Raw genomic sequence first — 19,079 nt, 5'->3', positions numbered from 1 at the left:
TTCCTCTTCACTGCCATTTTCAGAAGTGTGACACAACAAAGCACAAGGTTCTGGTTGCATCAATTTGTCCACAATCACTGCCTTTCTTCGCTGTGAAGTTTGGTCTGGACATACATGAAGCTGCTCAGAAACTGTGCGGATTCCTCAAGACTCTGGGTGAGCTGGCTTTAACACACATCCTGGGTCTGTAACCCTGTCAGTGCTTTAATGAACACTGGTCGAAGATGCATTTGGTATATAGTCCATTGTTCCATTCCATTCTTCTGTTTCTTGCTGTGCAGAAATTGCCACCTTCTCTTTGGTATCTGTCACAGAAGCTCCACTTTTTCCCTGCTCTCCGTTCTCACTGTCGTGGCTCTGTTATATTTCAGGAGTACACTACGTCTTTGACACCACTCTGGCTGCAGGCTTCAGCATCTTGGAGAGCCAGAAGGAGTTTATTCAGAGGTATCGAAGGAGGAACCATGATCCCAATGCACTGCCCATGTTCACCTCCTCCTGCCCAGGTGACCTTCTCACACTACACTGATAATCTTAGCGGTTCCCCCATGTTGCTGAGCGTATGGTTTGTTTGCATATAATGTGCTAAATAAGAGGAAGTGTTCACCTATTCAGGAATAAAAATAGCCAAACGAGACTGGTGCTGTTTACAGTATACGTGCACAGTGTTTAGTGTGGACTCACTGATCTGGATAACTATGCACAGCTTTAGTCACAGAAAGTAGGAAAAAGTCCTGGGAGATTTTCAGGATTTGGGACAACATGCTGACTTAATAGAAAAAAGATAAACTGGTGGTTTATAGTTTGGTAACTCATTTTGGGATGAATATTTTTATAGTAAATATATCAAAATCAACTTTTACAACCAAATAAAATTCACAAAGATTGCATCAGTTAAAGACAGTGGCACTTTGTTGTTTTTTATGCTTAAAAGAAAGTTGATATTTTAGTGTGACATTTGAGAAAATAATTCTCAGCCTTGTGTTCTGCAGTATCTGACAGTCATTAACAAGTCAGTGCAGAATGAACTGATGTGTACTAAAAATACAGAGCGGTTGGATATATGGGGCGTGAAAGGTTTTGTTGGCGAAAACAGTCACAAATCTGGTCTGTTCAAAAACATGAACCCACAAGGGGTTGCAGACCCCAGGCCAAGACTAACCCTGTAAAGTGTTTACTTCAGCTAAACTAGAGTATGTGGATGTGTGTGTCCAGGTTGGATACGTTACTCAGAGCGGGTCCTGGGCAGCATGGTCACCCCACATATATGTACAGCCAGGTCTCCACAGCAGATCATGGGCTGTCTTGTCAAAGACTTCTTCTCAAAGCAGCAGGTGAGTGTAGTCTCTGTAAAGCAGAGAAGTTATCAAAATTCACATGAAGGTTTTTCTCCAGACGTCTAAGGTAAAGGGTCAGCATTGTTAAATGTAACTCCTGTGGATCATGTGTTTGTAGCTAAACGTATTAAATGTTTTTATCCTGGTCTTCCTGCAGAAGCTGAGCCCAGACAAACTCTTCCACCTGGTGGTGGCTCCCTGCTTTGATAAGAAGCTGGAGGCAGTCAGAGAGGAGTTTTACAACAGTTTGCTGGACACCAGGGACGTGGACTGTGTCCTTACATCAGGTTCAGTCCTTTTATTTTTATCTCCTGCCATACACTGCCGCTGCCTGGGAGTTAACTGTTTAAACATATGGCACACCTGTCTGCTGCGACACATCACAAAACTTTCCTTGCCTCTGTGTCCTAGTAAAACCACAGCAGCTGTGTTGAAGACAAGGTGTTAGAGTAACAGTTATGTTGGGATGTTTCAGGGGAGATTTTTTACATGATGGAGCAGAGGAAGGTCACAGTGGAGAAGCTGGACTCTGTTCTACTGGACCAAGTGTGAGTAATGAAACCACTTCACTTCATGATCTGAGATACAAACTGTAATTCTCACATCCACATCAAACACTACAAAATTGTGCGATGATTGTTATTGTTTTTTGAGAAATAAATTAAAAAGCTAACTCAGCCCTGAATAGCTAAGAAATGTCAACGGCTGAAAATAAGCACAGAAAAAGCTAAATATTTATGAGCGATAACTAATAATAGCCCAGAAACTTGCAAAGTTGCAGTAATGTTGAAAATCAAGATTTATGCAAAATTAGCATTTAGCTTTATGAGCCTTAGATAGCAAATAGCCAGAATAACTAACCAATTGTAGCTTATTTGGCTAACTAAGTATTTAAGACATATGACTTTTGCACTTAATTGTTAGCTTTGTTTTGCCAAAAGGCTTAAGGTTAGAGAAAGCTAGCTACAGTTTTCAACCGAAGTACTGAAAATAAATAGCAAAAGTAAATGTACAAAAAGATAAGCAAATATATCAAAGAATTTTTCAGGTGAAAAATGAATCATAACTGCTAGTAAAGAGCCACAGAATCAAGCTAACAATAAGTATTATTCTGTATGTATCTAAACGTGGAACAGTCCAGTAGAGGAGCTCAGTAATAATTAACAACTCTTTGAAACACAACGTTACCTTTGTGTGTCGTTCTGGACATGATGTTGTGCAACCTTCCACGTCACTTTGTTTTGCAGTCTTGGTGAAGTTGGAGACTCATCACTACAGAGGCACGAGGGTAGAGGTTCTGAAGGTTTCCTAGAACATGTGTTCAAACATGCTGCGAAAGAGCTCTTTGGTCTGGACGTGGATGAGATCACATATAGGACCCTGAGGTGAGAGACGACAAGGACCCCTGGAATAAATCTGGTTCTTTACATCTAGTCAAATCAGACGTCACAGTCCATGAACAAAAGTTGGAATTCTGTACTCTACTCTGTACTTTTTTAACAAAAATAATGCTTCCATGACATTACATTCACAAGACAAATCATCAGTCATTTGAACCTGTATTCTTGCCTGTAGTTAATAATAAAGCAACTCAACCAAATTAACTCACTTGTTGTGAACCACGGTGGTGGTTTTTGTAGGAACCGGGACTTCCAAGAAGTGACCCTGGAGCGTGATGGAGAGAATCTGCTGAAGTTTGCGGCTGTCTACGGTTTCAGGAACATCCAAACCCTGGTTCACCGCATGAAAAAGGGACGTGTTCCGTACCAGCTGGTGGAGGTGTTGTCCTGCCCGGGAGGTAACATCACAACCATCAGTAGTACTGTAAACAAGCATAATATTTTACTCTGGCTCAAATTTGTTGGGAGTAAACTGGTGCTCCTACCTTAGGTTGCCTCAGTGGTCGAGGTCAAGCAGAGAGCGAGGTCGCAGGAAAGGTTGATAAAGCTCTGGTCCAGCAGATGGAGGACACCTACAGTAGCCTGCCGGTCCGCCTCCCCGAAGTCAACCCCACACTTCAAACTCTATATCAGGAGTGGCTTCAGGGTCAGGACTCTTCACAGGCCAGTACCATGCTGCACACGCAGTACAGGAACCAGGGTCAGGTCCAGACTCAACCTCCACACATGCAATGGTGAGAAGACAAGAAGTGGGAGACTGTCTTAAAACTCACACAAAAGGACTAGGGGTACAGGAGTCTGCAAAGGTGCAATTCCTTTCCTTGGTCACAAGGTGGTGTTGTATGCGATTAAATAACCAACATTTACTGCTGACCAAAAATAAATAAATAAGGTCCAAAGTCCCCAGAGAGTGGACATTCTATACCTCACGGAGCGGACTGAAGTCTTTTGTTTTTTTTATTTGATATATCACTGTTTTTTTGACTGGAAAGCTGAGACAGAAACTATGCAACAGTGTAACGACCTGATGTAGAGGGTGAGTGCTGCTGCTGACATCATAACCCACTGAGAGTCTGGTTTGTCTGTGCCGAGTAACGACAGAGTCATTGTTATTGTTCTGAAGGTACGTGACTTTATCATCGGCATTATAACATTGTTCCATTCTACTGAGTCATTTTTTTAAATTCTTGTAATATCTTTCTGTTATTAAACATACATGTCATACATGTTGGTAACCACTCAAATATATTGTCTTGTTCCTGCACAGTGTCAGTCATTGGCTGTTTTATATGTCAATGATTAGCCACAGCAATAGCTAGTCAGACTAAAGAATTCAGCTTCTCAATATTAACAACACATCAGTCCAAGAAAACAGTCCTGCCACTGATGTTCATTACAGAGTAGGGAACGATGTCAAACAAAGTTTACACAGTAGGCCTTTTTTTCTGATGATTTGAAACATCTGAAATTTTTACATATTATAGTGTATGGAGGGGCATCTAAGTTCTTAGCTCATTCAGCTACCTTAGAAAGTATGGCTATTAAAAGAAATTGGGGTAAACTTGAAAAAAATGAAGACAAAATTTGATATAAAAAAATTGTTTCCAATATGAAACTTCTTTTGTTATGAATCTTTCTGTCAGTAATAATACAAAGTTAAAAAAAATTGGGTTGCTAAAAATATTTGTCAGAAGTAAACAAGTCATTTAACACATCAATGTTGTGGACAAAATTTAGAACTTTAGTAAGAAAGTTTCAAATGTTAGCCATAAAACATTTTGACAAAAGTAGCCTATCAAGGCCCCAAAACCAATAATTCTTTAAACAATAAAATGCACTGACTGCATTGAGCTAAAAGTGAAAAACAATCAGTTAGCTGTTCACACAGAAACAAAAAAAGTTGAGGTATTTTAGCTTTATTTTTGGCTAACACTTAAAAATAGCAAATGGGCTGCTAATCAGCTTGCTAAAATAGCTTGAAAACAAGATATTTACTAGGTTATTTGTCACATAAGTACAACTATTGTAAACTATATTGCTGAGTATTTCCACAGACTGCAAGGGAAAATATACAAATGCACAAGACAAATATGGCAAAGTGTGAAAGAAGAAATCACTTTCTCTTTCACTTAAAACCCTGTCTGTCAGGTCTGCAAGTGTTGGTATTGGGACATGGGAACTTCCCAGATCTAGGTGAGGACGTGTGTGTGTGTGTAAATATATATGGAGAAACGACTCCAGTGTTCTTCCTTTGTGTGTTGGATCACTCTCTGATACAGGAGGAAAACGATCGCATGAGGTAGACTTGGGTTTTTACTACATTTCTCATCAAATCACTTTTTTCTCACCACTCACGGTCAGACACTTTGTGAAATGTTATTTACTCCTTTATTTTTTTCATGAATAATTTGGTTTTAATTCAAATGTTACATTTGAATGATGTTTCTTTAACTTAGAACACTTAAAGTTGTAGTTGTAAACAACCTTTGTACGGCAGCTGGCACTGTCTTAATTCCAGGCGTGTTTACGGTCTGTAAGTGTGAGAGCTACTGGTTATTTAGATGATAAGTCAAAGATCAGTTATTCTAATTCTGTAAATTATATTTTATTCTGGGTTTTTATCCTTGTCTATATTCTAGTACAGCTGCTGTAAACCTAAACTGTAAATTATTTGTCAAACATTAAGTCTGCCAAAAAATTCTTCCCCCAGAATTTTGTCTTGCACGAAAGTCTGATTGAAGCCTGCTTCCTCTTCACACCAGGAGTGTTTATTAGCACTTACTTATTAAGTGTGATTTAAAACGATTAAAGTGTGAAGCCAGCCATGACGACACATTGTCAGTGTGAGGATTTCACAAGGATTTGGCACAGTGTGAAAATGATCATGAAGGCTGGTGTCGAGCTTCCAACAGATCTTTAAGAGTGTCTTTTAACTCATGCATTAAATAACGATAACATCAGGTAATTGTATTCCAGTGCTTTCCAGATTCTAAAATGCTCTCGTTCTCGGCCAATGTGCTTTAAAGACTTCACAAAAATATGGATTCACTTCTGTAACTTAGCCCAACAGAACAACAACTTTTACCAAAAACATCATGAAGGTTTAGAACAAAAAGTCAGCAATTGTTTTTAGAAAACAGAACTAGATTAGACAGCAGTATCTTAAACCTGGCAGAAAGTCAGTCCTGTAAACAGTTGTTGTTCTGTAGATACAGACGAAGATAACAACAAAGAAATGTTTGGGTTTGTGAGGAAGCAGAGAAGCTTTTTATCAACATCATGTTGTTGTGAAAAACAAAATGCCGGGTAAGAAGTGCTAAAAAATATTAGAATTAAAGCTTGTTTCTAATCTCTAAACATTGAAGTCAGATCTCCCAACAGCATCATCATAACCTTTGTCAAGCGTGACCCCTAATATGACCAGGATTTCAACACAATATTTGATGCTCAGTCAACACCTAGGATAGCAGGGGATGGTTTTATTCCATCAACCTCTGGGTTATGGACCCAAATGCTGTGCCACTCTGCTAAACTATGAAATTATGGAAAGAAACAGGAGAACCCTCAAAGCACAGTCACACAAGTTATATATTAAAACATTTACCTTTATTCCTGGGCCATTTTTTTATTCCAGGGCCTGAAAGGTTCTATGATGATGTGGCAAGCTAAACTTTTGGCTCTGCTTTTCCTTACTACAAACTTGCCTGCAACCCAACAGAGTTCGTCAGACAAAGGTAAGTCCACGTTTCTTACCACACCATTAAAAAATCTAAGCAAAGATAACATTTCATAACCTTTTTTCCACCTTTTGTCCAGAGCTGTTTTTGAAATGCAACCAAACAGTGACAGTCCAGGAGGGGGACTCTGTGACACTGAACTGTGTGTTACATTACCCAAAACACATGGATTGTAACGTTGTGGGTATTTACCTACGCTGGAACAACACAGGGAACTTGCGTAACCATACCTTTCAAATCACCTTTAAACGGAATAATGCCACCGGTCTGTCCATCACCATCAACAATGTAACTCAAAGGGGTATCTGTACAGTGAAAGCAAATTCTAACTGTGGCATGGATGAGCAGTGTGATGTCGAAGTGAATTTTCTAAATCAAGAAAGAAGTGAGTATCTGTGAAATATGCTCACCTCCATCTGGATGACAGGTGACGTGACGTGTGTTTTTTTTTTTTTGGTTTTTTTTATCTGAACAGTCTTACCGCCTGAACCTCAGAATCCTGGTATCAATTTCAACACAGTGGTTGTTCCCTTTGGCGTCCTCTTCATCGTCATCATCATCATCATTTTACTGTTTAGAACCAAAAGAGGAAAAGAAATAAGAAGATGCAACAAGGGAAAGGAAGGGAACAGAGTACAGATCAGTCCAGAATTAGAAAAAATACAATGTAGCAGCAATTGATCAACTAAGGTAGCCAAAATGACAGCAGTAATACTAAATGTGTATTATATTATTGGAAAAACAAACCAAATGTGGCCCAGAAATAGGTTAATGTCTGCCAGAAATAACATAGCTGAAAACATAATGTTACATTTTATAACACCAATAACTTGTAGCAGAGCACAGTGGTTAATAACTGTTAGCAGAAGAGGGAAAACAAGCACCCAGAACAAAGTAGGAACAGGTAAGAATACATAGACAAAGAGTTTGTGATTGATAGATAAAAAGTTGATCAAATGGCAAAAAAATGTGCAAAGATTTGGTTAAAACCACTTAAAGTTAGTCTGTTTAGTAACCAAATGTTAGACAAAGAGACAAAGATAAGAGGATGAAAACGGAGGGATGGATGGATGAATGGATGGATACTGAAATACAGCTGATTGTTAGCCAAGAAACAAATAGTTAGCTACGTTCAAGTTACAAGCAGTCAAATACTAAGTACATTTGTGCAAACTGAGCCGTATGGATGGTGAGAGTTAATGTGAATGAAAATATATTGTGTCAAAAAGCAATATCAAAAATGTCTTCCTTTTAATAAATACTTTTTTTCCTAAAAACTTTCCCTTTTGTGTGTCTGTGGTACTTGTTTGCTCAGCATGTCATAATAACGACCACAATAAGAAACTTTAAACTTTCTCAATCCCCTTGGAACAAGTTGGTATGCAACTGTAACCAGAGACGTTAGCATCATGAGAGTGAAACTCTTGTGGGCACTCATGTAAATGAGTGATAAAGTCATCTGATAAGGTTGGGCTAAAACATGACTCTTTTCATCCATACTGTGCAGGCTGCAGCGCTATCCAGTGGTGAAGTCACATCTTTGTATTTTCTTTGCCTACACTAAGTACGACAGAGTGTCAGGGCAACATTGAGGATAAAAAAAAAAGAGAATTAACTTGCAGTTTACGCAGTTTACTCGCAGTTTACAGAATATTAGGACGACTGGGGCAAAAATAAAAACGTTGAGAATACAGTTGTAATTTACAGGTATAAAGTCACATTATAAAATAATAAAGTCAGGTCACGGGAATAAAGTCAACATTTATGAGAAATAAGTCATTTGTTTAATAGAATAAAATCATGTTTGTGAGTTTTTTTGATGAACGAAAGAAAAGCAGAGAGCCTTTTTAACTTTTTACATTTATACAAATATGACTCACTCTTATCCGTGATGTTATGATTTGTCCTATAAATGTGTGGCTTTTTCCTTGTAACTTTACGACTGTATTACATGATATACACATGAATGTATTACTTTAATCCCATGATGTTATTTCTTTTATTCTCAATGTGGCCTGAACACTCTTATGGAAAATAAAAACATACAAAACAAACAAAACAAAAGTTTCCAATTACATCACACATGGGATCATCTTGAAATATGAAACCTGTCAATAACAGTCACTTCTTTCCTCTTCGATGCATGATGCAGTATTCAGACAGACTTCCTCTGTAAACCACACGGTACATTTAAAGCCTTCCTGTCAACTTTAGACTGTCACTCTGCCACTCTGTCAGTCAGTGTGTGATACTCCTTGCAGCCTGTCCTGCAGGATGAAAGTCGCCTGGTGGAGCTGTGTGTTGGCTGTATTCTGTATGTCCACTGAGGTCAAACTGCAGGACTGGACAGGTGAGTATGTGTCAGAGCGAAAAACATAAAAAAAAAACAGAGTAATTTTATAATCTGACAAATGCATTTGCAGGTTGTCTGGATCTGGTTATATTTTGTGTGATGGAAAATAATAAAAAAATGCTTTTTGGGTGTTGACAGTTATAGAGCCGTGGCCTGGACGCAATCTGAAAATGTCCTTAGACGTGTGTCTCAGAGAAAGAAAAGCCTAATGTTGACATGTTTCACACTTGTCAATAACTGCCTCCACGTCTGTCTCCACACAGTCTCTCAGAGACCTCTGTCCATCTCCTTGACGAGAGTGAACTCCTCTACTGAGATCTACTGCTCAACGTCCTTGTCCAATCCAGTGGGAATGTATGTGTACAGAACGTACCACATTAACAAAATCATGGCGTACCTGTCCTTAAAAAACGGACGTGTCACCAAGTTGACGACGGCAGGTCAAATTGACGTGACTTCTGACCATCAGATCAGAGAAGGTCTGGGCTTCAATGTGCGACTATTTCAGCTGGGAGTGAGTGACACGGACTTGTACTACTGCAGCTGGTCCCGCTTCATATCAGAGACAGTGACAATAGAAACCCGCTGCAGCAATGGGACCATTATCATTGTGAGAGGTGAGGTAACTTTAGACCACAGAAATGAAAACTGTAAAATATTCTTGACTGACATTTGTCCTCACAGGGGAGGATTCTCAAAAACAATGCAAACATCATACCCTGGTCATGATCGTGATTGGCCTGACCACAGCAGCTTTCACCTCCATTTCCATCCTGATCAGCGGAATGCTGATCTTCCAATGCACCAAAGTAAGAAAGACACACACTTGCCTTCCAGGAGAGTGTAAGAGCTAATAAGCTAGAAACTAATACAGTCGTACAGCTGTACAGTTAAATGTGTATATTCTTGGTGTCTCCACAGTTCAAAATGAACTTCAGAGCTTCCAGAACCACAGAACCATCCAGACCTAACAGTCCTCAGAACCTCTGTGTCCAGCACATGGCCCAGTGCAATTCATACATGGTCACATTGGTGGATCATGTGGACTATAGAGAAAATTCTGTAATCCAGAGTTTGAGGTGAGGGATTATCCAGGTACAGTCAACCTATATGTGTGTCACTATGTTGAGCAAAAGTGCTTGTCAATAATGAACAACAGCCAAAATTATCAATCCGACTTAAAAATTGGTCCTGAAGTGACCAGTTTAAAAATGTATTTTTATGGCAAACCTTTTCCATTTTCTAAAATGACACAAAGTATTCAGCAAATATTATAGTTTTTAACTACATATGTTTTTAACATTCTGCCAAAAAACCTTTAGTGTCGAAAAAAAATCTACATAACACAATATTACCTAGAAACTGAATATGCAAATAGCAAAAAAAACACATGTATATACTGTAAAACATGTTCTTTCAAAATAATGCATTTAGTAATAGAAAATGTGATTAAATGTTTAACTTTTAAATGTATTTTTGTTTCTTAAACAAGATTTAAACAAATCTTGTTTACAGCATTGTGACAAAAATTACCATTACTATGCTACCTGTAAATAACAAATGTTTCAAAGATTCAATAAAAATATCTTAGCTAGAAATAAACAATTTTCTTTATGCTTACTTTATAAATTGTGAGTCATTCTTTAACTGTTAGTTTGTCACTTCCTTTAAACTAAAATGTTTTGTTTGCAAAAAAAGTGCCACCACATCCTGACTGATGTTTTTGAAATATGATGTTTTGGGGGGAAAATTACAGAGCAAACAGTTACGTTGATCATTTGTGGTACAAACATCTGTCAAAGTAATGTAAACAAGTCTCATTTGTGATACAACACAGGTTCAGCACATTTAAATGTTTTACATTTGCCACTCTTAGTTTATAAACAGCTATATTAAGCATCTTCAAGGAAACAGGAAGTGAGTGGCTGCCACTGCATGAACTGTGTGACTCATATTTCTAACCTTTGTTTGGTTATAATAGTAGGTATTAAATTGAAATCAAGGAGAATATCTTTTCTGTATTTTAAGATGTTAAACGATGTGTCAATTATACTGCATTTAAAGAGTTGTGTTGTAGATATGTGTATTGTATTTAGATTACCGTTTATTTGCTTAAATAGAAAAATGCTGTTTTTTATTCTTGATAATCCTCAGCCAAGAATACATTGTAGTTTGTAATTTGTATCTTTTATTATTTTTTCTGCACAGATGCTCAGATTATTTTGTTTTTGAACATTTGTCCAAAGACAAATTTATGGGTGGTGTGCAAAGGTATTTTCGTGTGCGTAAAAGCTCCCACCGTTTGGCTTGTCACATAGAAATGACAAAACAATTAGGATAAGATCCAGATGGCAAAGAAGGAAAACGAGTTGGATTCCTCCCACAGCCAAACTGTCATTTTTTCCAGCCTTCAAAAAGCCAAGTAGTGCTTGACTTTGATGTGAATAACTTATAACCTAGGAGACAAATTAAGAGGAGATAAAACAATATCTTTACTCACAGATGATGTAATGAGCAGCCATCTTCGTTCCCAACCATCGGTTTTCTGAGCTGACGTGATGTCGAAATCTGTGTGTTGTATAAAATACATTATCAGGAGCGTGTAATGCAAGGAGAAGCATTAAATATATTTTATGTATTTATTATTTAATAGTCTCCTAATATTTCTTAAATAATTTTCAATTCACCAACAGCTTACTGTTTAATTAAATGTTCGGGGTCTGACATTTCCCTCCTCTTTCCAATGTTGTCAATTTCTAATATACAAAATTAAAGGAACAAAACTTTTAAAGAAGAAAGTCAGAAGGACTACCATGGAGTAAGTACGTATACAATACGTATATATTTTAATATGACATAATACGAGCCAACTGTAAGCCTAAAATAGTTTAGTAATGTATAATAAACTTTACTTCCTGTGGAACTGACGACGAGGGTGCAAGTTTCTCACGAACGTATTTGATCGTGACACGAAAGCGCAGCCTTGAGGAATGTCCGTGGAGTTTCATTGGACTGTAAACATTTTTTCTTTGTTTTTATATGTTAATAAGACGACAGCTAAACGGATATGCAAAATGCTGTGGACCTTTAAATGTTTTTTCTCTTTGAGGAAAAGCGTCTGTTTGAAACTCAGTAAATAACCGATTGAACTTGTTTTTTTTTACTTATTTTGTTTTACCTTGGCTTCTGCTCCTTCGTCTCTATTCGACTGGCAGTCTTTAAAGGGCAGAGGAGATGAGGAGCTGCACACAAAACAAGAGGAAAAATACGATCTGTTTTAACTGCGTGTAGTTTTCTAGTCAGTTCCTCTAGCCAGGTTATTGTGATGATGATGATGACTGGTCACAAATTCATTTTTTCCAAGTTAAAGTTGTGGACTTCAGGGAGAAGTACATGGACTTGTCACCTGAAACTTGGTATGTGAAAAGTTCCAGATTTAATCCCTATTAAATTTAATATCAACTAAATGTAACTGGTAATACATTAATAATATCGAGTGAGTAGTATTTAAAATGTGTGATTACATTTTTTAAAAAGTTTCCATCCTGTGACCTGATATAACTGACAAGACATGCCAACTTGCCTCTCTACTGAACTGTCCCTGAACTCAAGGCCGTAGAATGTTGCATGTATTCGTTCATTGTATTCTGCAGGTGTAATCGGGCGTGGAGCATCGTCGTCTCCTTCCCCCTCTAAGATTTGCGTCATAGGGAGTGGCCCGGCAGGGTTCTACACAGCTCAACATTTGCTGAAGGTATTTTCAAAAGTTTGAATGAGATTCGAAATTAGTTTTCTCTGTTCAGTGATTAAATTGTTTCAGAAGAATTGCACTGTCTTAAGTAAAGCTTAGCTTGTTGAACCAATAGCTGTGAATGGGTCATCGGGGGTTGACAGTTTTACTACTTCAGGTTTCAGCCTTGACCGCATGGACTCATGCCTTCAAATATAGAGATACATATAAATATATTTGAACTCGCCTGCTAAACATGACACCAGAAGTGGCCACATGTTGAAAGAAGAACCCATTGTCTACATTAAATATTTATTCTAAATCTAGAAGACCCATTTCCTTTCTACAAGTACGACAATAATACATACAGTGTACTGTGTGTGTGGCATGTGTACTGCATCTACATAGATCTAAATGTGTTTTGGCAAACAAAAGTAGCCACTCCTTAATAAATATATCATGTCAACAAGATGAAGATGCTAACAGTGTCTCCTTATCTACTACTTTTCCTTGTTTCTTTTTGTCCTGACTTTAAACATTTGTATGGATTTTTACCACTATCTTCTACTGGCACAACTAATTTATTCATTTTTAGTCGTACCTTAAATCCTTTTTGCTAACTTTTTAGCTTTTAACTTTGAGCTGTCTCTCACCTGCCTTTTTATAAATATTTAAGGCACAGCGTGTAGCTGTTATTTAATTGTATTGAAGTGTGTCAACAGCCTTTTGGACAAACTTTTTTTTTATGAAAGGTTTGTTTCCCATTTTGGCTAAATTTCAGCTTTTATTGAAGTTCTTTTACTTTTTAAGGCTCGTCAGGACATTGTGGTTGACATTTACGAGCGTCTGCCTGTTCCTTTTGGTCTGGTCAGGTTTGGAGTGGCTCCTGATCATCCTGAAGTCAAGGTGAGAACCTGCATAGACAACTGCCTTTCTTCTGGCTGCTAAAGAAAATAAAACACTGTCTTTGTCAACTTGCTGGAAAGCAAAACTCCTGCCAACTCCCACAGAATGAAAATGTGCGTGAGTGCAAACATGAGATAAGTAGTAAGAAAAATCCCTGCATACCTGTTTTAGGTGGCGACAAACGGATCTGTCTGACTGACCAAGTACTTCTGGGCCAGTGGTGGCTTGGTGGTTGAGGAAGCAGACTTGGGTCCAGAAGGCATGGTGGTCAGAGGCAGTGTTGTAACTGAGCATCTAATAAACAAGAGCAATTACTCTAGTGTTGTAAATGGAATGCTAATGCTAACTTAAAATATTTAGAGTTCCTCTTAGAGGCAATTATGGTCACCATGTGGTCACCACACCCATATTTAAGAATCATTGATGTACACGATCAACCAGTTTCACACAGTGACGCCTATGTTTAGTTGCCTGCACTGCAGGAGAAATTTTAGCCTGTTACAGTATTAATTGTTGTTGTTTTTCTCTTCTTTTCTGCAGAATGTAATCAACACGTTTACTCAGACGGCCAATCATCCCCGCTGCCACTTCTATGGTAATGTGAATGTAGGGAAGGATGTGAGTGTTTCAGAGCTGCAGCAGGCCTACCATGGAGTGGTACTGGTGAGGAGACAACAGTCAGCACACAGTCTGTGACACCACCTGTGCCCACCTTTAAGTGAAACTGCTGCTACAGTTCATGGCCTGTCTTCTCTACTAGAGCTACGGAGCTGAGGCGAACAGGAGTATGGGTGTACAAGGAGAAGACTTGGCTGGTGTGTACTCTGCCAAGGATTTTGTGGGATGGTACAACGGGCTTCCAAGCTGTCGAGAGGTATCACTGTTATAATCGGGACTTCCCCAGATAATGCTGTGACTGCTTACTTTACATGCCGTTTACTTTCTTTTCACAAACTCCAACTCTGTGAAGTTGACACACCTTGAAATATTGCACAACAAACTTTAACTGAGATGTCATCTGTCTGCTGTTGGCATGTGGACAGTGGGGAATTTGATAACTAACAGCTGCCACCACTGGCTGTTGATTTACAGAAAAAAAAATGGAAAAAAAACAAATAATTCTTTACAGTAAATATCAAGTGTTTTTCTACCTCTCAGTTGACTCCTGACCTCAGCTGCGACACTGCTGTCATTCTGGGACAAGGTAACGTTGCCCTGGACGTGGCTCGTGTTCTGTTAGCACCGCTGAGCATTCTAAAGGTAAGAAATACAAAATAAACAGATGAATGGGCTGTAGCCAACTAACAAACTGATAAAAATTCATATTTAGTACATGTACACCTATTATTTACAATAAACTATATTATATGTATTGACACATTGCCTTCAGTGCTGTGTGATTACAGTAAGTTACTTATTTTGTTAATTGCTGAAAAAATGCTTTTTTTCACTTTTGTGTCCACCAACATTTTTAATTATCATTCCAATAAGAAGATACTTAAGTTTAGCCAAAAAAAGCTAATAGTAAGACAAAAATACATTAACACAATTGCCAGAGCAGACTTTGTTCTACTTTCCAGAATTGAAACCTAACCTGTATAAACAGGTGTTGTTGTTTCCCAGAAACCTGTGATAGAAAAAAAAAATCTTTCATCACTGCTTCTCCTTTTCAGAAAACTGACATCACCCAGCCTGCTGTGGAGGCCCTGGTCCACAGCCAGGTCCGCAGAGTTCTGATTATTGGTAGGCGTGGACCAACACAGATCGCTTGCACAATCAAGGTGTGTCTGTCATCAAAAACAAACATGTGTAAAGTTAGCCAAAAATCTAATAAAAGTACTTATGACTTGGCTGACTCTTAAAATGTCCACAAAGACAACTACAGGTAATGGTAATTTGTTTGTTTTCACTGCAGGAGCTCAGAGAGATGGTGAATCTACCAGGGACCAGGCCTGAGATGAAAGCAGCTGATTTCGCAGAAGTGTCTGAGGCTCTTAAAGGTGAGGTTAGACAAACTGTCAGAGCAGGCAGATCATATCCCTGCAGCTTCAACCACACAAGCTGCTGACGCGTGAGATGAATAATGTTCATGTGACGATCATTGTCTGTTGTATGTGTGTGTGTGTGTGTGTGTGTGTGTGTGTGTTGCGAAGAGGCCAGAAGGCACCGTCTTGACAGACTGTGCTCGTAATCTAGCATCGTTTATGCCATGGTGAATGAAAACTGAGTCATCGGCAGCGAGTGGTTTTTGCCAATCCAGATATTTAAAGCAGTTCTTTTAAACAACCTTGCAGAAAAGCAAAGGACCTTGAGCTGATTGATGTTCAGATAAAAAAACAGCCTTGATCTGCAGGAAGTCAGGACAGAAATAAACGGATGGTTTCAGTCTGACCTGTTTTCACTCTCAGTTAACATTTCAATGTTTTTTAGTTTTCAAGGAGTTTGCAGAATATTGAGCCGCGTTCTTTTTCAAATTTGACATGTTAAAAATGAATTTGCCATTGGATAAATAAATAAAGGCAAGACAGCAATCTTTAAAAAAAGTTAAGAAAAAGTTTAAAAAAAAGCAGGTGATACAGTAAATTAATTTACAAAATTTTGGACGTGTTAAAAACTAAAGGTAGAGGCATAGAACCCAAAGAGCTCCGAGCCCCCCAGTGGACTATAGAGGTGGGAGAATAATCACTAGTCCTTGTTGTGTCAGATGTCCCGAGGCCCAGGAAGCGTCTGACGGAGCTGCTGTTGAAAACGGCTTTGGAAGTTCCTGGTGAGAAGGAGCAAGAGAGACGGAACAAAGCGACCAGGACGTGGGGTTTCCGATTTTACCGCAGTCCCATCGAGGTCTTCGCAGATGCGGAGGGCAAGAAAATATCTGGAATCCGACTGGCAGTAAACAAACTGGAGGTAAAGACAGATGTGAATCCCAAGAAACAGAGACTAGCATCTTGGTGTGGTGTAAAGTGGTGACACTGTGTGTGGTGTAAGGGTTCAGGTGAAGGAGCTCAGGCAGTTCTGACTGGGGAGGTGGAGGAGGTGAGCTGTGGTCTGGTCATCAGCAGTATTGGCTACAAAAGCCTCCCCATAGACCCTTCTGTGCCCTTTGACCCCTGCAAAGCCATTGTTCCTAACACTTTGGGCCGCGTTCAACAAGCTAAAGGTAGGACTGTAAAAGTACACTTTTGGAAAAGGACATATATATTTATCTATATATGTATTTATATAATAAAATGGTAGGACAAAGTTAATATGTTAAACAATACTATTAATCATCAATACGTTACAAGAGACAAGACGAGAGTTAAAATTATTATAAAATTAGTCATTCATTTATTTGGTCACTAGTTGTCACTGTGGGACGTTTCGAACGTTCCAATTGATGGATTATTTTTTTAAATCAATTGTTCAAGATGATCCGATCTAAAGCTACACCTTCCACCATTGTCCAATAACATTTTCTTCCTCGACCTAGGTCTATATTGTAGCGGCTGGTTGAAAACTGGCCCCACAGGAGTGATAGCCACCACCATGAACAACAGTTTCGACACAGCACGGTCGGTGGTGGAGGATTTAAATTCAGGGACGCTGGATGTTTCTACTGAAAAGCCTGGTTCACAGAGCATCTGTGCCCTGCTGGAACAGAGAAGTATTGCAATGTTTCTGAATTTACATTTTCCAAGATTTGTTTAAAATAGACACCAAAGAGAAAGACATTTAGGTTCTTCAAATTGTCACATTTAAAGTCTAGTCAAGTCAAGTGTATATATATATATCAAGTGTCAAGTGTATGTATATATATATATATATACACACACACACACATACATATACACATATATATAGACTATATATATACATATATATATACACACATATACATATACACATATATATAGACTATATATATACATATATATATACACACATATACATATACACATATATATAGACTATATATATACATATATATATACACACATATACATATACACATATATATAGACTATATATATATATATATATATACACACACACATACACATATATATAGACTATATATATATAAATTAAGACTCATTTAAATTAACAAGATTAAAACAACAATATAATTATTTTCTAAATTGCAGGGATGTCAACTGTGTAAATATTGAGCATGTCTAGGGGAGTGTCAAAAGGGGCAAATAATAATAAAGAATAAAGAAATATTAACATTTTATAAAGCTGAATTTGTTTACGTAAACTTGCAGAAATATTGATAATATCCATAAACCACATTGGTATTTATGGACAACAAGCTCAGAGCTGCAACTTGCTTTTGTTCTGGTTTACAGGAGTAAAACCAGTGTCTTTCTCCGACTGGGAGAAGATTAACACTGAGGAGACGAGAAGAGGTGAAGCTGTGGGAAAACCCAGGGAGAAACTACTGAGCGTGGAGGAAATGCTAAGAGTGGCTCGAGCCTGATTTATGGGACTGAGATAAATTATTAACACAACATTCCTTCTCTAGACGTGTTGGTACTGTAGCACAGACTGAACTGAATTTGTGTCTCTGTGTTTTAGGGAGAGATTCTGTTACTGCTTCGGCAAATAATCTGACCATCTCCAAATCTCCCTTAATTTCCCAAAGGGATTAATAAAGTGCTATCTATCTAAATGATACAAGGTGCTGGGAAACCGTGAAAATTGGCCTTTGTACTGTTTGTAAAGTGTATGATCATGGTCCTGGAAAAGTGCTAATTAAATGTCTACAGTCTTTAAAGTGTGCAGAAATTCAAACAAATGCAAAAGCAGATGCAGATTTTGCAAGAATGAACTCTCCTATAGGATACGACCGATCCGTTATTGATGGGTTGAAAAACCACAGAACCAAACAAGTTAGATTTTGTTTTGCTCATCCACAATCTTCCCACTAAATCTTCAAACTCTGCACTGATATTTCTGCCAAAGTGGACCACTGACATCTTACATCAAAGAGAATCATTGAACCCAATAAGAATCTTAAGTAATTTGTGTTTCAGTTCCAAATATTCCATCTACAATGCATTTCCCTCTCATTAGCTTAAAAAATGTATGAAAAAAATACTGTATTTTTGCTTCCTATTGCACTGAAATCAAACATGCATCTCTCTGAATGTTAACCAATCAGGAACTACCTTGACATAGGCTGAATTATGTCAGTGTTTATCATTACTTCTTATAGCATCACTTATTTTATTTCATTAAAAATGATTTACAGTGTGTATCTAGATATGTTCTGATAATTATGGCCATAAAGAGTTAACATGTCAAAAATGGTCCATGTGTCTGATTTAACAGTTATACAATTTCCTAACAATCAACTATGTAATGGAATTAGAATTGAAAATGGAGGTGATCCCACCCCCTCCCCCCATTTGCAAATACATTTTTTAATTGGATGTCTAACAGCAAAGAAGAGACAGTAGGTGGCAGTAATGCAGTTTAGAGGGTGCAGAGTCACAACCCTGAACAAACAAGGCCAATGTTTGTGGGTGATTAGCAGGGTTACCTTAGCTTTGTTGTAGCAGCAACTGATGAATCTCAGTTTGATACAGCTTGCATTTAGTTTCTGAGGGGGAAAAAAAAAAAAAAGTTTAGCTC

General features: G+C 38.1%; 2 protein-coding genes and 2 long non-coding RNA genes across 6 annotated transcripts in view; 2 read left to right on the top strand and 2 right to left on the bottom strand.

Annotated features, from left to right (window-relative positions):
• Positions 1 to 10,214, top strand: part of narf (nuclear prelamin A recognition factor) — a 13,644-nt gene extending 3,430 nt beyond the window's left edge. The window contains exons 5-18 of one of the 3 annotated variants that reach the window (XM_025057920.1): positions 24 to 156; positions 372 to 506; positions 1,216 to 1,334; positions 1,495 to 1,624; positions 1,813 to 1,885; positions 2,585 to 2,722; positions 2,978 to 3,135; positions 3,228 to 3,773; positions 6,372 to 6,471; positions 6,554 to 6,859; positions 6,950 to 8,824; positions 9,091 to 9,444; positions 9,512 to 9,636; positions 9,749 to 10,214. In XM_025057920.1, the coding sequence (XP_024913688.1) occupies positions 24 to 156; positions 372 to 506; positions 1,216 to 1,334; positions 1,495 to 1,624; positions 1,813 to 1,885; positions 2,585 to 2,722; positions 2,978 to 3,135; positions 3,228 to 3,475 (1,134 nt within the window). In that variant the 3' untranslated portion in view covers positions 3,476 to 3,773; positions 6,372 to 6,471; positions 6,554 to 6,859; ... (2 more) ...; positions 9,512 to 9,636; positions 9,749 to 10,214. Of the gene's footprint in view, positions 1 to 23; positions 157 to 371; positions 507 to 1,215; positions 1,335 to 1,494; positions 1,625 to 1,812; positions 1,886 to 2,584; positions 2,723 to 2,977; positions 3,136 to 3,227; positions 5,037 to 6,371; positions 6,472 to 6,553; positions 6,860 to 6,949; positions 8,825 to 9,090; positions 9,445 to 9,511; positions 9,637 to 9,748 lie in introns of all 3 variants that reach the window. The other 2 variants (XM_008314846.3, XM_025057919.1) reach the window with 2 other exon arrangements.
• LOC112487370 (uncharacterized) lies at positions 163 to 3,364 on the bottom strand. The gene is made up of 5 exons (XR_003050415.1): positions 3,223 to 3,364; positions 2,947 to 3,124; positions 2,526 to 2,717; positions 1,230 to 1,347; positions 163 to 417 (listed from the first exon to the last, which is right to left on the bottom strand). It is a non-coding gene; the product is annotated as an uncharacterized LOC112487370 (long non-coding RNA).
• On the bottom strand, positions 6,932 to 11,721 carry LOC103382162 (uncharacterized). The gene is made up of 3 exons (XR_521884.3): positions 11,526 to 11,721; positions 11,328 to 11,395; positions 6,932 to 7,044 (listed from the first exon to the last, which is right to left on the bottom strand). It is a non-coding gene; the product is annotated as an uncharacterized LOC103382162 (long non-coding RNA).
• A 90-nt stretch (positions 11,722 to 11,811) lies between these two features.
• Positions 11,812 to 18,727, top strand: fdxr (ferredoxin reductase). Its single transcript, XM_008314838.3, has 12 exons — positions 11,812 to 12,243; positions 12,481 to 12,581; positions 13,368 to 13,463; positions 14,004 to 14,126; positions 14,224 to 14,337; positions 14,622 to 14,723; positions 15,137 to 15,244; positions 15,379 to 15,463; positions 16,168 to 16,367; positions 16,449 to 16,620; positions 16,933 to 17,106; positions 17,792 to 18,727. The coding sequence occupies exons 1-12, from the start codon at positions 12,153 to 12,155 to the stop codon at positions 17,920 to 17,922; spliced, it is 1,497 nt and encodes a 498-aa protein (XP_008313060.1). The 5' UTR covers positions 11,812 to 12,152; the 3' UTR covers positions 17,923 to 18,727.
• Positions 18,728 to 19,079: the final 352 nt, after the last annotated feature.

Source organism: Cynoglossus semilaevis, chromosome 8, assembly GCF_000523025.1.
Source record: "Cynoglossus semilaevis isolate Cse_v1.0 chromosome 8, Cse_v1.0, whole genome shotgun sequence".
Taxonomy (NCBI): domain Eukaryota; kingdom Metazoa; phylum Chordata; class Actinopteri; order Pleuronectiformes; family Cynoglossidae; genus Cynoglossus; species Cynoglossus semilaevis.
This window is presented reverse-complemented; position numbering and strand designations above follow the sequence as displayed.